Source organism: Truncatella angustata (genome assembly GCF_020726525.1).
Source record: "Truncatella angustata strain MPI-SDFR-AT-0073 chromosome Unknown BKA67scaffold_2, whole genome shotgun sequence".
Classification (NCBI taxonomy): Eukaryota; Fungi; Ascomycota; class Sordariomycetes; order Amphisphaeriales; family Sporocadaceae; genus Truncatella; species Truncatella angustata.
Window position 1 is genome coordinate 2,879,251 of NW_025763382.1, and position 18,682 is coordinate 2,897,932.

Sequence of the window (18,682 nt, forward strand, 5' to 3'; positions counted from 1 at the left end):
ATGCTCGGATACGGGCAATGTAAACACTTTGGCATGCAGTTCTTACTCCTCCGGCAATGCCAGTTTAGCTCACCTTGCTCGTTCAAATTGGCAACCCCAGGGTGAGCCCAGTGATACACCAGAATACACCAAGATGCACCAAGAGTTGCCGCATCGCTTTGAGCGTCCTCGGTGTCTTCCGCAGATCTCACTATGCAACCATCGCCGAAGAACAACAGGCCAAGCAGTTTGACGATCGCCTAAAGGTAGCAGAAGAGTTTCAGAGGGGCGAGGATGCGAAATTACAGACGCCCATCGGCTCGGCAGCTCAGAAAGACCAGGTAGCCATCGACGCTGATAAAGAAACTAGCTTGGAGAATGGAGCGACACGACAAAGACTGGCCGCTCGACCGGCTTAGTCTAGTGGGACGACAGACAACACCCGCTAGCAAAGCCCATCTTTATACCTTCCTGTAACAAGGTTCAGACACTCAGTTTTGTAGACTAAGTATTGCATTTCTCGTCTTGAATAGTTGGCTCATTGGCTTCTCCAGTGATATTTGGGTTGCCCTATCTCAAGATCATATCAAGATATTTGGGTGTCACGACTAGTACGCCAACTTCTGAGTCTAACGACTGATGAGTTCGCTAGGACTTAGCTGCTCACATGTTAGGGCTGGTAAGTTGAGCTTATTCGGAGTCAAATCAAGTTATTGCCAAAATTATAACACCGATTATTAGTTCAAGGCTACCGCAAGAAACTTTATTATAAATCGTCGTTTTCATTCAGTATGCTTTGCCAACTACTCTCTAGACTAGCGTAATAATCATGTCTAACGCCTAATTACCGAGGCAACTCGTTGGCCGCCAACCAACAAAACACTGCAAAGTCCATGATCTACCTCCTTTGAGGATATCTATTGAGCAAAACGAATAGAGCCAGGTATGACGTTACTCCCTATATGACGAGAATATCAGCACTGCTCAATTGCACAGGGTGATTAGATAGTCTCGGAGGAGACCCTATTCAAACACTTGCAAAGATGGTGTAGACGGTGTTTCGGATACACTTACCGTAAAGCAGAGCCCCGCAATAACTCCGAATCCCACCAGGTACTGGGGTGAGTCTTTTGATGGGAAGCTCAAGCCAAAAGAGTCAGTGCATTTGTTCATACCAAGTCAATAAATACAAGTTGGGCCATGGTCCAGCGGTAGAGACGTTCAGTATGACGCAAGAAAAGAAATACGCTGACAGGTTTGAAGATCGTGAGAGTAAATAGCTGATGCACTTACAGGTACGAGCCGTAGATCTGTGCAAGGTTTCCCTGTTGCCGGTGTTAGGCCAAATCTATGGAGTAAAGAACGACTGCGAACGAACCATAGCATTGATGAATGCAAGACTAATACCACGGACCTCTGCAGACTTAGAGCTGCGTGGAAATTGGAGGTCAGTTTCACTAGATTTCGACGAGGACAAGACGACTTGAAATAGCCTGCCAAGATAAAGGAAATCGCATGATATGAAGTGTTTTTGAGGAGTGGTATACCTAAAAGTTGACGAAGCATAAGCCAGTGATAGACCGTTGGATGCCCAAAGGCCGCACGCCATGATCTAGTTGTTTCACGTTAGATTTCTTGGCCATTTTAGGTATAGAATATCGAGAACTCCGCGCTAGCAAAGCATTGACTCTTCTCATGCACTTACAACTAGCAGTGCGTATCGTACTTTGAAATCGTACACCACACAAATGATAATAGCCATAAGCATTGAGACTCCCATGGCGCAGGCTAATACCAAACCTCTCCACTCAGGATATTTATCCATGAAGACAACGACAATACTGGCGCAAGATTACATAAGTTCTTACAATTCTCGCTTCTGGCGTTCATATGGGGTTGCTCACATGGTAATGACAAAACTTGCAGCATAAATCGGAATGGTCATATATTGCGCCTATATCTCAGATCAGTAGGGCTCCTTTAGAAAACGTTAATCATGAGTGCCTCTTGAAGGCAAAGAATAAAAGAGACTAAAAGTGGCGCTTTGAGAATCGCGTACCATTGTTGTAGAATAACCGAGTCCTGTGACTAAAGTTGGATAGAAGTATGACAATGTTGAAGAGCCTACAACCGCCATGTACCCGACGACAAAACCCCAGACCCTCCAATTGATGAGAGCCTCCTTGAGTGCCTGCCAGTGGGACAACTTGGGCGAGTCTTCAGTTTCGATGAGGCCGTCACTGGCCATTAGCCGCTTGAGGGCTAGTTCTCGCTCGGGCTCGGTAAGTCTTTTTGTGTTCGCAGGGAAATCCATAAGTAAGAAAGAGGCAACAATAGACCAAACCGCCGTTGCCGCACCTTCTGTGATGAAGAGCCATCGCCAGCCAGCCATACCGTTAACTCCTAAGAAATTTATATGTTAAAAATGATGCTTCAAAACGCACCACGATTCTGACTCCCAGACAAACATGAATCAAACATACCGTCGAGTCCACCAGTAATAGATCCGGCGATAAGTCCACCAAAGGCTCCCGATAAAATAGCCGCTGAGATATACACACCAAAACGACGCGCTTGTTCATCTGGCTTGTACCAACTGGAAAGAAGGAGCAACACTCCGGGAGCAAATCCTGATTCGAGTAGACCAATGAGAACTCTCAGTCCGACCAATGCTTTGTAAGTGTCTATAAAGGCCATTCCGATTGTCGCGCATCCCCATAGAAACATTATTGTCGGCAGGAAGATTGAAGGCTTTGTCTGGGCAAGAATCATACTGATAATTGTCAATACTTTTTGGTTCAACTCTCTCACGCACGAGGTTGCTCACTTCGATGGTACTTCCCAGATGACATAACCGACGAAGAAAACAATGAGTGAGATCGAGTACCGATTCGAATCTAAGCCGAGGTCTTCTGCCATACCTGCAATCTTGGCGTTTCCGATGCTGGTTTTCTCAGGTCAGCAAGTGACACTCAATTAAGTTGTGTATTCTACATACTTTGTCCTGTCCATATAACTCAAAAGATACATAATCCCTACACATAAACGTCAGTAATTTATATCCACCTCATAGCCTTGAGATCCCACAAGAAAGGACGCACACATAGTTGGCAGGATATAGAGATCGATCTTGCGGACTAGTTTGCGCTCCTCTTCCGTATCAATAACATAAGATTCAATGAACTCATCTCGAGTCTTTGGGCTTTCCAGCGGCTCAGTACCCATAACTTCGTATTGCTCAGCAGATGGCTTGTCCAAAAATTTGTTGTCCATTTTGTTAAGTCCGTGAATGGCAAGTTGCAAGAATTGTAGGGTTGAGGCTCGCAGATTGAAGAGGCGAGGTCTCTCGCACTCCTGTTTTCCAGACCTCAAGATATCGGCAGTCCTTGCGCTTTACGTCAACCGAATCGTGACGTCTGTTCAACTTCAATGTCTCCCAAACCACTATACCCAAGATTTCTTCTAAAACGACACGAGGAGAAAGCCCAGTTTCGCTCCTAAGCAAATCTGGATTTGGATCCGAGGGACTGGATTTCTCCACATGCCTCATTGCTTTGGGTTACCTAGTGCGCTCCACACTCGGGCTGCGCGTGAGACTAATAAATAAGCGCCCTGGTAAACACGCCCCACTGGGCTGAATGACTCGAGATGCGTAGTCACTTCAATAAGTGCCGACCCGAAATGGGATATGGCCTTGAATGGAAGAGGTCTGAATCATCTCTTCATAGCATAAGTTGCGGTTACGATCCAGGAGACCGCCGCAATGAGCAGCATCATTTTTCGAACAAGGAAAACTGGTCCAAGTAACCTATTCCACCAGTATTTGGAAACATGCGCTCAAATCTGTCTTTGATATGGGACGTCTAATCAATATCGCATCATAGTAATATCTGTACAACTCAAGTTCAACAGATCTTGAACGCAATTGTTCCCGGTCAGATTGACCGAGAATACTTTCAGCGTTCCATTTGGAAAGAACAGTTAAGTAGCAAGTTATATGTGTTATGATCAGTAGGGTTAATGGCTTCACTTTGTAGTTGAACTGCTCGACCATTGAAGTCAACTCCACCAACGACAGGCAGACTGTTGAAATATTAAATCAGTTGACGCGGAGCCTCCGAGTGAGCTAGACATAAATAAGTTATTATGTTAACAATTTTACAGGTCCATTATACTTATACTCTGCTGATTGATATGTGAGCTCTCCAGCGGACGTCCATATGTGGTGCTGTAGGTGTCGGAAACTCAACTCGACAAGCGTAGAGTCATGTTGTTTCAGTTACAAATGAGACAAGAAAATTATCTGCATTATTTCATCTATGCTTTGCCAGCTGAGCCTGTAACATCCATTTGCCAAGCGACCAACTTCTCGATCTCCATGGTACCCTCCTCCATCAGTGTCGTTAGGCCCACCGTGGATGCCTTCTCTCTGATATACCTTAGATAATCGTCCAATACCAGCTTATTTACGTTGATCTTGCTGCAGCCACCCTTGATACAGCTCTGCATTACGTCTTCTGGGAAGTCATTCGTACCGTGTAGCACGACCCTAACCCGATTGTCGGCCTTTTTCCGGATCATAGCCAATCTGTCGTACTCCAGTACCGGCCCTCTTGCGCCGTATTTTCCATGCACATTTCCAAAAGCAGGTGCTAAAAAGTCAATGCCTGTGGCAATGAAATCTTCGACCTGGTCCTCAGTCGTCAGGGCACCATTCAGATCTATAGTATCCGCGATGCCGTCCTCACCACCTTCAATGCGGCCAGGCTCGGCTTCTGTTGTGATTTTGTGCTCGTTGCAAAAAGCGACCAAGGCCCGCGTCTTTGATAGGTTCTCTTCCATCTCGAAGTGGCTCATATCTACCATTATGGAGTCGAAAGGCAGGTTGGCCGCTGCATGTTGAATGAGCTCCTCGTCTTGTGCGTGGTCAAGGTGGATCGCAATGGGGACAGAAGCTTCGCGGGCGGCCTTTGCAGCCGCGTGGATAAGTAGCCCATTACTATACGCGATAGCCCAAGGAAAAAACTGAAGAATTAGAGGCGCTCGTTTTGCTTCAGCGGCTCGAATAAAAGCTAAGATGCATTCAATGTTGTATCTGACGTTTTCATAGTGTGTAAGTCACCCCAATGTCCATAATGAACATGATCACTTACGCAATAGGTGCAACAACTCCATAGCCACCTTTCTCGGCGGCTGTGAGAATCTTATATGTTTTATTTTCCTTCTTCCACTCCATGATATATTGCTGGACGGGCTAACAGCGTCAGTCTTGACTTGTAGTCGTACAAGACAACACCATATATTGTGTCAATCCGGAATATTGTCAGCTCGTAAACAAGCGACAATTTGGCAATTGCGCAAGAAAACGGTAGAAATTCATTGACATATGACCGGTTACCAAACAGAATTATACTCCATCAGAACATGGCGCGCGAAGTTGCGACAAAAGCACTACCCATCGACCCTCGTTAACGAACACTGGCAGACACAACTTGAACGGTTCAAAATTGAGGGGCATTCCAGTCATCGCGGGGTTGTTGGAGTAAGCGACCCAGTTTCTATGCATACCCAGCACTGATCCACAACTCTCCGCAGCCGCTAGACGCGGACCCTTCCCACTTTCATAAGGCTGGTGCGACTATCGCAGAGATCAATCGGCGAGGTCTATAGTTGAAGTGCTGTCGACGCGCGGCGTAATATAAATCAATACCGCTAGATGGCATAAGACACAACTGTAAGCAGCTTTCTACTGAGCCTAATATGCCAGCCACGTGGTGTCAGCTTCCACATGACTACGAATGGCAACGTCGTGAAATATTTGACCGGCCAATTCTGTATTAACATAACTTTTTAGTCTTCGAACCTTAGAGAGATTAAATCATTTTCTGTCATACTGTCATAGCATACTTCTAATCAGAACCGTAACACTAACAATATGGCTGCCGACAATGACTTCATAATGGCTATTAACGAGGAGACTAGTAGAAGAATAGCTATCATACAGTTTTAATATTATAGATCACCACTGTCATTAGATAGTGTATATGATCATTTTAATAACAACAGAATAGACATCAGCACCAGCACCAGCACCAAAGGTACAAGCAATCAACGACTATGGCCTAAATACCCCGAGAAGTGTGAAAGGTTTAGTCAAGCGAAGGATAGTGATCAGTTCAATACAAGTTTACGAGAATGTGTTCAGAGTGATGTATCATAATATTTGGGTATCACTGAATTATGTATTACTGAAGATGATACAACAAAGGCTGTCATGAAAGCTTAGCCCATTCTGCAAGAAGGTCGTTTCGCAACGCAACCATCGGCCATCCCGTACGCGCTTCGCAGGTATCGATCAGCGACAATATCGCACTGCGCTTGCTCTGTTCCTGAACACATAAGCCAGCGCCGAACAAACATTGTGCAGACATGATCTGACTGCCTTCATCTTTCAGTTCCATAGCTATGCCGCAGATAGTAGCGACGGCGTCGGATAGCGTTCGCTAAAGAAAGTGGTCAGTGTAACTCTAACCTAGACTAGTCAATTCTCGAGTCGCTAAAACCTACCTGTGTTTTCAAGTATCCATCAAAGCCAGACACAGCTGGGCGGTGAAGCGTGATAAGTATACGTGCAAAACTATACACTTGCAGAGCACTAAAATTGAAGAATGTGTTAGGCACTCTCCTGCTTTATAGACTGCAGACAATCACTTACACGCCATAACGTGGTGGGTGTATCCAAAGAGGTTGAAATAAGCTGTTGGAGCTAGGCTCAGCTGTGGGTAGAGGTCGGAAGCTAGGACCAAGGAAGGACTTCCAACGCTCAAGCTCGAAAACGAGAGCTTCGCCCACTCGGATTCTTTTCGCGGTCGTATTAGGCTCTGCAGAATTTGCATTATCCAGCTTTGAACAGTAGTTGACTGTTTGCGATAGAAGATAAACCGCACGATCCGCCAATTCATCCTGGTTCAACTCGCCATAGTCCTTCACGGGTCTATACAATGGAGTTAGTATCGCATCATGATGGTATATATGGTAGACAGCTCAGATCTTGACCTTGCGGCAAGACATTAGCTGATAATTAGAGTGTGCACCTACCTCCAGAAGCTGAAGCACCGCCTTCTCTCTCTTAAATGTAAGCGTTAGTCTTTATTTTCTTTTTTTCTTTCTCTATTTTCTAGAGTTAGTGTGCTACGGTAGTACCATACCTGAATGCAGCCCAGATGTCCTGGCGAAGCCATGCCCACCACACCGACTGTCTTAGGCCACCTGATGCACCATTGACATCTTGCGAACGTTGAATCCAGAAAACTCCTTTTAGGTGTCTTTTCCAATTACTATTGGAAGAGTCCAGCATTTCATAGGTGGATATTACAACTTCTGTATCTTAGCAATGCTTTGTGTAGACGGTCCGAATCACTCACGTGCAGTGGCAAGCAACTCCTCCGAATGTGTGTAAGAATGATACTGCAAAGCATTTTGCAGATAGTGTAAAGTCTCGTAATAATATTGTACAGCTAAGCTCGAGTCTTCCTCGGAAGGAGCACCCATGTTGGCTTGTACGATGGCACTATGGCGAGCGGTCAAAGCGAGTATGGCTTTCATTAAACCACCATTACGGAGCTATACAGTTGTTCAGCACTTGATAAAAAAAATCTCAGAGTACAGTAGGAATGTACACTCACAGCCAGTCGGATTGCGTATGTTGAAAAATGCTTCAATGGATCGAAAAGGTCCATCTTTGTATGGTCAGTTTCCACGCTGGTACTAAAAGCTGATGCAAGCACTCACCCAAAGGCTCGCTCGTTCTGCAAAAGTTCGGAACAAAACAGCTTCCTGACTTGTCAACACAAGATCCCGATTTAGTGACCAGGCATGCCGTTCTGATGCTGCATTTGCCGAGGGAGCTGGAATTCTGACAGTTCCCGCGATAGGTTGATTTTCAGTGCCAATGGCGCGGACCTCTGAGCTACCTGCTTGACTGGTGGAGTCATCTGGAGCGGGACTTGGAGCCATAGAGAATCCTGAATCGGCCTGAGCGGCATCGGTTGCTAAGAGGTCAAGCCACCGATTCGAGGCCATGTCAGTCGTCAGCAGTTCTGAGGCAACCGTATCGGGAGAGTATGCATATTGATATGCATCAGCCAGGGGTATAGATACTGGCGCAGCTCGAGGAACATGCACCGGAGATGGATATAAGCTATGCGGGCTGGGAAGCGCCAGGGGAACTGGTTGTGACGGTGCTTCCAGGGCTGTCTGTGGGATGTTCATTTCCTTCCGCAAAGAGGGATTGGTTGGGGGGGACGCTTCAATCTGCTGGCTAAGCTTATTCGATTGTATATGGATCGGCCCATCACCATCGGCATACAGGCAGTCTCGGCTCGATATCGAGCAAGGCCCGCAGCTAGGCCCTGGCTCATAGCATTAGACACAGCTCGCTGCAGTTTGCGAAAGTTGGCTTACGTCTCTCATCACATTTCTTGTGCCTCTTTCTACAAGTAAGGCATCCGGACTTGGTGCGCAATCCTCGTGACCTTGATTTGCGAATCCTCTTCTGTTTCGGGGGCTTCGAGTCTGTAGCCAGGCCGCGAGCCGATGCCTCACGGGTCGGCTCCATATTCAACAGACGACCTCATAGGTCGAGCAGCGATCAGACACGCGAGGAAAGCAGGGGTCGCTCATGGACGGGAGACGAGGCAACACAACACAAGGCAGGACAACAGTTACCCAAAAACTGAACAAGCGCTCGTCTCGAGGCGCAATTTTCAAGAATGGCATGAGTGGAGCAAACACCCCAAATGCTCCCCGCATGAACCGTCGGGGGTCCACGCCTTTAGCATTAATTTCATGCAGGGACATGAGTCGTGCCGCGCGAATCATATTAACCACCAGCGGCGAACCACGAGACGCTCACGCTCAGAATTGCAAACCTATCATGTATTCACGAGCAATTCGACTGATCTAGCGTTTGCGAAATATCCAGCCCACGGATGAAAGGCTTTGCCATCACACAAGCGGGTAGCCCGGGCGGGGTCAAAAGTCTATGTTCGACCCGTGGGATTGTGGGGTTGACGTGTGAGGGTCAAGGCATTTCTGGTGTCGATACAACCTGATGGGCTCGAGACGCCGGACTTGAGGATATGCCAAATGTCGCGATGTGTCAGCTCGTGATGCTCTCCTTATGGCTAGGTTATGATCCAAAAAGTCTTGAGGGCGACATTTGTTCGGTGAAGACGACGTCCACTGCATGTCAATTGCATCCTACCGCATTGTGCTAACATCACACGCCCAAGATGTCTGATAATCATTTATTTTCCCCATAGACAGCTGCTGATAAACTGGTCCCTCAAAATCAAAGAGCGCTGACGGCTGCCAATCCTCACCTAGGGTTGATTGACTCGGAGATGGTTGTTTATCGCAGATACAATGATCTAAGCGCTGTATCAATGATATGTGGCGGTGGCGCTGGCCATGATCCTAGATGGTTAGGATTCGTAGGCGCGGGGGCTTTCTCTGCTGTTGCTTGTGGTGAAAATAAATGAAATTTTATGCATCGCCTAGCACCAAACAGGTCCTGACAGTTAGATAGGCAGCTCCCTCGAATGAGGGAATCATTTTGACAATCACGAATTACACAGATGATGAATTGCATTTCGTCCTGGTTACTGAGAGGGCGAGAGCAGGAAGCGTAATTATAAACACCGTTTCCACTTGTCGAGAACTTCAATGGATATTGTTTAAGACTTCTGTGTGGCCCGAACGACCTTGAAAGAGCATTCATGAAGTTCAATTACACAAGATGCCGTAGTCCTGCTGATCAGTAAGTACGGTAGCCTCAACAATCTGGAGCCAGGCACTTTGATAGACGAAACAATCAATCATTTGGATAATTACTAATCGTATTAAAGTCTCAAGAATATGCTTAGTATCGGGCGCTAGCACGATGTGGAGTATCGGTCAAGTTAGGATTCTCTCTAGTATCTTCAAAATATCATTATATGGTCCAGGGGTTTTCATTTCAATCTGCAACCTCACAAACGCCGCAAAGGAGTCATCGATTACTTTTCCAGAAATACTAAATCTGTTCAACGCGAGGACAAGCACTGTATGGTAGCCCCAAATCGTAGGTTTTCTGAAGGATCAGCCATTCTCTTGCGAGCCAGGATATAGATATGAAGAGAGGAAAGCCAGGATTTTTCGAAGAAAAGAACATTGAGGATACTTGATGAATCATATCAATTTGCATAAAAGTCTCACACTCGTAATAGTCGATCCAAGCTTGCTCGTCACTATCGTTCGAACTGCCTGTCAAGCAGCTATTGCGGCAAAACCAAAGCTGACCAAATGGGGCTTGATCAAGAGTGACAGTGATTATGGTAAAGCCATACAAGGTGTCTCCGAGGATAAGCCAATCTGTCAGATAATTAGCGAACTCAAACCGTACTGAATTTGCAACAAATATAATTAACAATCTAGATCTAGGAATTGCGAAACAGGGATCCGTTTTGAACCTTTTGTTGTGGACTATTGTGGCCGTGGATGACATGGGAAGCAGTTTTTGGTGCCATTTTAGGCATCTTACTATCGGTATTCATATCGTCTATTCGGGAGATCGCCAGCAATGCAGTTATCCCTGTAGACTGGTCAACTTATTCTTGGGCTTTAGCACGAGCTGTGGCGACTCTGAAGAACTATACGGGGGCACGCGAGGGAGACGGAAAATTATGAATGTACTGATCCCATTCACTGACGCATTTGAAAAGATGAGCGGGTTTTTTTGCAGCAGCGAAGGTAGCTCAGGAGAAAGCTGAAGTGACCAAGGACTTAAAGGCAAGGTTCAGCCGGGCCTCGTATGTGACCGAAACGCAGAAGCAATCCATCCCAGACCCTGGTGTATGGCCACTTTGCGAATGGCTTACTGGGATGTCAAACACGAACAGGTCATACGAGGTTGCTTGACCTCAGCTGTTCATTCCAAAATTGGCATTCTGAGATCTTGGAACGTTGGAGCAATGATAATATGGATACCAGCAAGTTGATAGAATGAATGGTTTAAATCTTCATATGGTTCAACAATATCGTGACAGCGTTTTAATCGGGCTCGACCACGCGTTCGAATAAGACGAACATCTGCTAATAGTCGTCCGTATAAGAAGGAAATGGCTTTTATTTTTATTTTTAGTATTCGGTGAAAACGAATCTGTAGGTTGCTCGGTTCCATAAAATTAGGCAGTGGGCAAAAAGATCGGCATAATCGCCTCCAATTTGGCATTACTGACATAACCCGAGAAACATATATTATTACATGCATATCCGAAGTCGCTCCCTTAGGTGAAGCCAAATAACAGCATTTGTTTTTCAGAGGTGCATGAGTCTCATGATGGGCAAGCGACGTCATCACTTTACATACCAATTATGGAGATAAGCTGGCGGAAATTTGCGATTATCGCACCAACTCAGGTTGGCAGCCAATACCAAAACCATTGATGCAGTCCGAATCATACAATGGAATCACTGCTCTGGAATGACTATTTAAGAGCTCAAAGAATTTTCAATCAATCTCAAGTCTTCCTTTTCTCAACTATAGTCCTCAGAAATTCTCTATACCATATCAAGATCAACCAGTCATTTTTGCACACAACTTACCCCGAAATGAAGTTGTCAGCTATCTTCTCTCCATTGACTATAACAGATCGCACACTTGGAGCTACTCTGCCTACCAACAACACCATAATAAATGATCAAAGCGCATTCTCATCTCCTTTTGTCAATACGCATGACGACCAGGCACTGTGTGAGCCAGATAAAAGTAAGTACCAGGGACCATACGCATTTTGAAGATAGAGAAGAAGAAGAAAAAGAAGAAGAAGAAGAAGAAGAAGAAGAAGAAATGGCTTATGGTTTCGATAGTAGTCGACACTAGCAAAACCTATGCCAAACAGGCAGACTGCGCGGTAATAGTCAATGCGTGGTATGACTACGGAGGGTATTTTGACGTCTCCGGTTGGATCACTGAAGCTGAGACGCTCTTACAATATGGTACCTGTTTAATTCGAATCAGCCGCGCGGATGGAGCGGATGGCCATGTCTGGTTTGTAAATCCCCAATAATGAAGGCGATAATTTGCTTATCAGATACACAGGATTGGAAATCAGGATATTAGTCGCTTCATAAGTCGTGCCGAGGAGATCGGTAATGGAGATTAGGTGTAGAGTGTCATTAATCCCTGAGTCTTTCTTATTGTTTAAACGGCTGCAATCATCGACTCGATTGGAAACGGGCATTGATGACTAACTTCTAAAATATAGGGGCGCTTTCGGAATGATCCATTTCTCACAGCCTAGCGGCGACGATGTTCTGCTCGCCATCTTGGTCTTGGCATAATTCAAGCCAAACCATCTATGTGTATCAGCGCATATAACCGAAAATCACGCGAGCACAATTGATTAGGGCTGGTATTATTTTCAATAGTACATCTACGAAGACAGACCTTCAGTGACTAATGAAGCACTTGTTGCAATGGTGTTGCATGACCTGACAATTGTGAGACCTTTGTAGTCCAAGTGGCACTCGTCAAATTATCAACTATTACCTCTCTCCCCAAAATTGATCTAACGCATCCTGTCTTACCTCATAAGCCCAATGGTGGCAAGTCTGGTGGACGACTGGGCTAACATCTCCTCTATCATCATCCTCATCGTCGCCTTCATCGATGACACTGCGAATTCCTTGTTGTATATACTTCTTTAACAGGGTTCTCCGCCACCGTCCTGACTCCCCAACGCACTTCTTCCACCTTGAGATTTGCCGTTCATCATCATCGCATCTTCGTCCCATCCAAAACCGACAATACCACTGAAACCATCCTCTAACATCGTACTGATGGTCAATCCAACCTGCTGCCTCCCATTGCTCGATGCTTTGACCACACGCAACGCCATACTTGTTGATTTCCGGGTTGTACTCGGGATTCGTAAGATACCGCTCTATATCTAGACCATCTGTCCAATCAGACGGAAGCTCTTTCCAGTCATCTTCAATTGTTGTTTTCAGGTGTTTAGAATAAAGAGGTCTCCAGTAAGATCCTCCAAAGCAACCTTCACGAATAATTTCTTCAGGTGACTTGTTAGGTGCAAAATCAGAATGTGACTCAAAGTGATATGCGCCTGCCGGGTCTCGACTTGGATTAGATGCTACAGCCGTCCAAGATGTCCAGGCAGCGCGAATGCTTTCCAAGTCTGGACGTGTCTCAGGCTCGACTAGCGTTGCAACTCGGGGGTTTGGTGCTTTGGAAGCAGTCTTGTTGCGAGTGGTGCGGTTTGGCTTCACGTCGACATGATCGTCTTTATATTTGCGCCGCGCTGTTGAAGCAATTCGCGCGGATGTACGCGTCGGCTGGCCTGTCTCAAGCTTCCTCCTCTTTACGGGTGGCTGCTTTGAGTGTTGAGGTTTGACATTCAGCTGATCGTTCTTAAGGCCCAAGTCCTGCACCAGAACAGTATTTCGTTTTATGTTCTCAAGGCGACGATCCGCATAAGAAGCCATGCCGATTGGATGCTGACAGAAAAAGAAGACGAAGAAGAAGAAAAAAGGAAAAGAAAGAGCTTGGTATCCAAGAAGCATGTGTTGGAATTGGGACCTTCACACTTCAAAAGAGGCTCTACCGATCCGTACTTACTACTTAACCTAGGCATGCATCTCAGCCAGCTAACATTAGTCTATACGTCATAGGCTAGCAACGCTAACGACACGTCGTGTATCGATGCTACGCGTGAAAAGCCAACAACCCGGACACGCGTCTCTTAGAAGGAAGTAAAGTTGAAATGAGCACTCTGTAAATGAGATTTTAGTATACACTGCAATGCTTGCCCAGTTTAAGGCGTCTACTGTAGTGTAGTTCGCAGCTGCATAAAACGTCCATTATCGGCATATCATTTCAATAATCCTAACTCCAAATGGGCAATTATTGACGACGCGCCGCTGCTTTTTTGATAGCTTCAATCACTGCACCGGTGGGAGTCTGACTTTGGATAAGGTTGAGATGCAGTAACGTCCTGTCTGTCTATAACACGATCAAATATTGATAAGACTTCATGCAATCATGGGCTGCTGGTTTCAGTGTGACAAAAGTCGCCATCCCAGAAGAGAGTCGGTCATGGTCTGTGCGGCAGGCAGTGTTGTGTATTGCTGATGTCTGCCTTGAACCACCATAAAAATGCCCGGTGGGTGTCTCCGGCTAGATGCATCTCTCGAAACCACTCATAAAAAACCAAAGGTTGACCAACACATGGTAACGTACTACCGGTTGGATCCATCATCTCACTGAACCTAGGCCATCAGGGTTGTGACTTGAAGAAATTTGGGGCTTTGTGTCACACAGCTACTGAAAGCGGTCGTCTTGAGAAGAACGCTGCTACCAACCGTAAGCGCACCACAACATCCGTACTCGGTAGGGCAGCGAAGCATCGAATCAAGTCCAGCCAGCCCTGCAATCAAGGTTAGCCATCGTCACACCAGTAGCGTCTCACCTCTTGAATGGATACTTAGGAATACATTGCTAGTTGTCCTAACGTCGCACTCTCCAAGCATAGCCCGCGCTAGACTGGCGCCTTTGCAGCGTTGGTTTTGCACGACCAAAGCCAACTGTCAAGCGCCTCAGATATTCGTTAGACCGTCGGAGTTGTCACCATGAATACCATGAGTTGGAAGCCGCTACCCGCCTTCGATGGCCTGCCAGTCTTGTTAGCGAGTGCTGTCTTCTCATCTCAGTCGTACACAATTCATGTTACTGATCTCGCAAATGTCTGGACTGAAACACTGGATCGAAAAAATATTGGTAGACGAAGTCTCAACGAAGACACCAGTATCGACCCTACCGAAGGCCCCGACCAGATGGCGATGCTTCTCACTAAGATCCGAGCAGCAGTTGACCCGAATGCTCCAGATTATGATCAGACGAGTATCACTCTAGCATCTAAGCCAGGAACCGATGGCTCAAGCCTCGTTCTCAGCGTCACATGCCACCTGCCGGATGGACTAAAGCCTCTCAAATGGACGTTCCAGTTGGTTAAATGCTCTGTTGCTTCCATCGCTTCCGAGCTTGTGCTTCCTCTGGTAGAGGCACAGCACATTCGATCCAGGGAGATCCAGGATCTTGTCACTAAATTGAAGGAGAAAGATCATGTGATCCATAAACTCCTCGACAAACTCGAACATGCGGGAGTTGGTCTAGACAACGTGTTCAGTTCACTAGCGGGTAATCGCAGACCATCAAGAGAAACAGCATATGAGATTATCAAAGGTCTCGCCCCTTTCAATGAGTCCGACTGGAGCTCCAAGGAACTGCCGATGAAAGACCCGCCAGGTGATATCGTCTCGCTTGTTGAGAATGCCTTCCCTGGCCCCAAGCACCAGTATACTGGAACTAATATTCCGGATGGACTCAGCGACTGGTGGCAGAGGCTCGGACCTGACCCGATCACAGCTGTTCATCGTGTACAAAAAGGAAAAGGGGCGGCTTCGCCAAAAGGCATACAGCGGGACGGCCTGGCAGAGAAGTCAAGGCTTGCTGCAAATGAGGACGACGACTTTCAGGTTCAAGCGACCCCTTCTCAACTGGACTCCGGTAGAAAGGGTTATACTGAGATCGGCGCTGATGCTACGACAGACGATGAAGCGGACACCATCCCCGACAGCCATCATAGTACAACGAGGCAAGCCAAGCAACGATTAGGTATCGTTGGCAAGAGGAAGACCGCAGAGCCTGACGCAGCAAGTCGAATTTATCAGCGCACCACGGTCGCCGGAGATGATACTGCATCCGAGTTGGACGATGAGACGGATGTATCTCTGCCTCACCGTCGAAAGGACGGTGGGCAAGGAAGTTTTGGAAAGACATCATCTCCAGCAAGAAGCGGAAGCAGAAGTTCTTTGTCGGGCTCACTGGTGATATTACCTGATGACGACACAGCGTCTGAGTCCGACGAAGACATGCCAGGTAAAGCGCCATCGCCAACACCCCTAGCAGACATGCAGGCGCCAAAAAGGAAATTAGGGGCCATCGGAAGAATTGGCGGCAAAGCAAAACACACAACTGATCAACCAGAAAGTGAATCCAAATTACTCGACGAAGTGCCAACTAAGCCTTTTGGACGGAAGATAGGCGCGATAGGCAAGAGAAAGCTTGAGGTCCAAGGGTCACAAACTGATGGTACCAACCGGGAGTCTGGAGAGGCTGAGTCCGAAGAGCAGAGAGCAGAGCGTAAACGGGCTGAGATCGCCCAGGACCTTGAGCGCAAGGCTGCTGCAAAACCGGTGAAGAAAAAGCGGAAATTTTGAGAACCTTGTAACCGAACATAACCATAATTGCATGGCGCAAATATAGACCGATTTTTGATGAATAATTCCTGCACTTAGCTCTGAGGTTATGCAACATCACATGGAATATTGAAAACAGTAGATAGTAGTTCGTGATCAAATGGATGGAAATCATGGGCCAAGAAAGCCTCCTTAACAATTACACCCAATTTGAGGACAGGCATTACGAAGGGGAGACTGTCAAATGCATTGTAAGCATAGCGGCTAATGCAAAATAAAGTTCTACGTGAGGGAGCCTGCAATACTCCGCGATCGCGTAGTCTTATTGTCTGTCCACCTAGAAACAGTCAACCTATCACATACGCTCGTAATCTCAATGTCTCCTATTATGGACATGTGATCGGGTGAACCGAGGCGGATGTCGGTCGCCTAGTCCCAAATGTAATCCGTCGAAAAGCAGACACCCACGAGACGTCAGGAGAGCCCATTCGAACGTAGCGCTGGTCTTTGAACAAAGCTCTGGGCCGTGCCATGCAGCAGAAGGCTGCATACAGAGTCGTGCAGAGTGTTGTACATCCACTCCTGAGTCTTCTACATCGGATTCCTCATACGTAAACGGTGAGGCACTCAAAGACCCATTTTGGTAGAGCTCATGAATCCCATGACCGGTCTAGAAGAGCCGTATGTAGGTAACACAGTTCTTCATTGGTTGACATCTCCGTAGAGGCATCTCGCCTGTGTTAATTCACGATCAGTTGCCATGTTGCACTGCGACAACGTGCATACGCAACTGGTACATCACGTTACTCCGACTCAATTGAATGCAACTTAACAAACCAACCATAACAAATATGACAAGCCTTGCAGTCAATGTAACACTGTTGTTTGATTAGCCCCAACGAATTCTTGTCAACACCAATACTTTGGAGGGCGTCTCCAATCCAGTAATATCGGTGGGACATATTTACCTTCTCAGATACCGGGTTCACTACTCTTACACTCTATTATAATTAGCGGACTTAGCGAGCTAGTACTCGAGTTTCCAAGTATAATGTCAGGCTTTCCAGGAGTGTACAATGAAAGTCGATATGCACTGTAAAATACACAGTTAGTAGCGATTAGGTCGTGGTTGTAGTTAACGAAATATTGTGCAGCTGAGGTAATGAGATAGGGATTTGTACCTGAAAACTAATGAATTGTGCCTTTTCACATTTCTTGTAGTTACACGTTGTTGGGTTGAAGTGAAGCTGTATACATAGTCCAACCTAGCTCTCGATCGCACCTGTATCATCTTACGGCTTACACACTAGTTTAGGTCCATATTTTCTTTCGAAAATATTGACGCCAGCTTCCGTTGGGCAGGATGGCCATCTTGAATTTATGGCATGGTTGCGTAGTTTGAACCAATTGCCAACGACTGAAGAGGACATTGCAGTAATAATTACAACTTCCATTCTCTTACCAGAATACCTCAATCAACCATCCACTCCTATTACTGCACGAATTTCTATTCTGTTCGGAAATAAATGACGTCTAAACTCTCGGCTCAAGATATCATCAAAGCTCTAACATCAGCCTACATCTTGAGAAGGGCTATACTTGGAGACCTTCTGATACTTTAAAACTATATCGGAAAGTGGGTCGCACGTTACCGTCATCTACTACCTGCTAAAGAAGGAGTCCGGCCGCTCCTTCTGGCACCGGGTCCTGAACGCAAATGAGACCTGGCACCACTTTGCAGGCTTGCCGTTGCGTCTTTCACTGGCATAGGACGACGGCACGCCATTTCGGGATGATGTCCTGGGTAACGATCTGTTGAGGGGAGAGAGACCACAGTTGGTCATACAGACAGGAGAATGGCAGTCCGCCAAAAGTTTGGGTGACTGGACGCTGGCTGGATGCACGATTGCGCCAGCTTTCACAACAGAGAATTTCGAGACGGCGAAGCAGGCTTGGGAACCTAGTGGCGGAGATTCGATATTCGAGTTGCGGGCGAGTAGTGATTGTTGTATGGTTGACCTATATGTGATAAACGACGAAATGCGTACTGAGTTTACGATTTTGCAACAACTGTTTGCTTTTGGGCATTCTGTTATATCAGGAACTGTCTGGAGCGATTGTCACTCGTCGACTGCACGGCTGGTTGGCATCAAAAGCCAATTGCATGATTTCAGCTACTATGTTACACGAAACCTGAAGCACTAGGGTCATAATATTCTCGCCTTCGTTCTCGAAACATAGGCAACATGATGATATGCCAATATCAATAAACTGATCGCCCTGCCTAAACTGTATCTGAAACCGTGACTTTCCAGTGCTATACACTTTCTCAGAATGCTCTCAGTATATTGACTCATCTTTTGTCAGCCAAATTCCAAAGTAGATG

At 46.4% G+C, this 18,682-nt stretch overlaps 6 protein-coding genes across 6 annotated transcripts; 2 read left to right on the forward strand and 4 right to left on the reverse strand.

Annotated features, from left to right (window-relative positions):
* Positions 1–741: 741 nt before the first annotated feature.
* Positions 742–3,570, reverse strand: BKA67DRAFT_554100 (major facilitator superfamily domain-containing protein). The gene is made up of 12 exons (XM_046101963.1): positions 3,081–3,570; positions 2,978–3,014; positions 2,807–2,923; positions 2,463–2,752; positions 2,039–2,382; positions 1,884–1,933; positions 1,685–1,820; positions 1,527–1,591; positions 1,358–1,409; positions 1,273–1,304; positions 1,054–1,120; positions 742–937 (listed from the first exon to the last, which is right to left on the reverse strand). Exons 1-12 carry the CDS (start codon positions 3,250–3,252, stop codon positions 878–880), a joined length of 1,422 nt encoding a protein of 473 aa, XP_045961289.1. The 5' UTR covers positions 3,253–3,570; the 3' UTR covers positions 742–877.
* Positions 3,571–4,279: 709 nt separating this feature from the next.
* On the reverse strand, positions 4,280–5,487 carry BKA67DRAFT_554105 (ketose-bisphosphate aldolase). The gene is made up of 2 exons (XM_046101964.1): positions 5,133–5,487; positions 4,280–5,074 (listed from the first exon to the last, which is right to left on the reverse strand). The coding sequence occupies exons 1-2, from the start codon at positions 5,213–5,215 to the stop codon at positions 4,297–4,299; spliced, it is 861 nt and encodes a 286-aa protein (XP_045961290.1). The 5' UTR covers positions 5,216–5,487; the 3' UTR covers positions 4,280–4,296.
* Positions 5,488–6,190: 703 nt separating this feature from the next.
* On the reverse strand, positions 6,191–8,786 carry BKA67DRAFT_554111 (uncharacterized protein). The gene is made up of 9 exons (XM_046101965.1): positions 8,443–8,786; positions 7,771–8,390; positions 7,665–7,718; positions 7,404–7,602; positions 7,188–7,356; positions 7,078–7,107; positions 6,695–6,973; positions 6,547–6,634; positions 6,191–6,482 (listed from the first exon to the last, which is right to left on the reverse strand). The coding sequence occupies exons 1-9, from the start codon at positions 8,594–8,596 to the stop codon at positions 6,252–6,254; spliced, it is 1,824 nt and encodes a 607-aa protein (XP_045961291.1). The 5' UTR covers positions 8,597–8,786; the 3' UTR covers positions 6,191–6,251.
* Positions 8,787–11,631: 2,845 nt separating this feature from the next.
* BKA67DRAFT_532292 (uncharacterized protein) lies at positions 11,632–12,185 on the forward strand (the record flags this gene model as incomplete). The annotated part of the gene is made up of 3 exons (XM_046099508.1): positions 11,632–11,788; positions 11,824–12,070; positions 12,122–12,185. 3 exons carry the CDS (start codon positions 11,632–11,634, stop codon positions 12,183–12,185), a joined length of 468 nt encoding a protein of 155 aa, XP_045961292.1.
* Positions 12,186–12,425: 240 nt separating this feature from the next.
* BKA67DRAFT_554115 (uncharacterized protein) lies at positions 12,426–13,648 on the reverse strand. The gene has a single exon (XM_046101966.1). It carries the CDS (start codon positions 13,600–13,602, stop codon positions 12,568–12,570), a length of 1,035 nt encoding a protein of 344 aa, XP_045961293.1. The 5' UTR covers positions 13,603–13,648; the 3' UTR covers positions 12,426–12,567.
* Positions 13,649–14,667: 1,019 nt separating this feature from the next.
* Positions 14,668–16,317, forward strand: BKA67DRAFT_512935 (XRCC4-like factor-domain-containing protein; the record flags this gene model as incomplete). The annotated part of the gene is made up of 2 exons (XM_046097518.1): positions 14,668–16,110; positions 16,168–16,317. 2 exons carry the CDS (start codon positions 14,668–14,670, stop codon positions 16,315–16,317), a joined length of 1,593 nt encoding a protein of 530 aa, XP_045961294.1.
* Between the last annotated feature and the right edge of the window lie 2,365 nt (positions 16,318–18,682).

Excerpts from the sequence above, each read along its gene's own strand:
- BKA67DRAFT_554100 (XM_046101963.1), bottom strand. The coding sequence starts at position 3,252 with ATGGACAACAAATTTTTGGACAAGCCATCTGCTGAGCAATACGAAGTT. Across the intron at positions 2,753-2,806 it reads ATCTGGGAAGTACCATCGAA|TATGATTCTTGCCCAGACAA; the intron begins GTGAGCAACCTC and ends GACAATTATCAG. Across the intron at positions 2,383-2,462 it reads TATTACTGGTGGACTCGACG|GAGTTAACGGTATGGCTGGC; the intron begins GTATGTTTGATT and ends TAAATTTCTTAG.
- BKA67DRAFT_554111 (XM_046101965.1), bottom strand. The coding sequence starts at position 8,596 with ATGGAGCCGACCCGTGAGGCATCGGCTCGCGGCCTGGCTACAGACTCG. Across the intron at positions 7,719-7,770 it reads CAGAACGAGCGAGCCTTTGG|ATGGACCTTTTCGATCCATT; the intron begins GTGAGTGCTTGC and ends GACCATACAAAG. Across the intron at positions 7,357-7,403 it reads GGAGTTGCTTGCCACTGCAC|TTGTAATATCCACCTATGAA; the intron begins GTGAGTGATTCG and ends AAGATACAGAAG.
- BKA67DRAFT_554115 (XM_046101966.1), bottom strand. The coding sequence starts at position 13,602 with ATGCTTCTTGGATACCAAGCTCTTTCTTTTCCTTTTTTCTTCTTCTTC.
- BKA67DRAFT_554105 (XM_046101964.1), bottom strand. The coding sequence starts at position 5,215 with ATGGAGTGGAAGAAGGAAAATAAAACATATAAGATTCTCACAGCCGCC. Across the intron at positions 5,075-5,132 it reads GGAGTTGTTGCACCTATTGC|ATACAACATTGAATGCATCT; the intron begins GTAAGTGATCAT and ends TGAAAACGTCAG.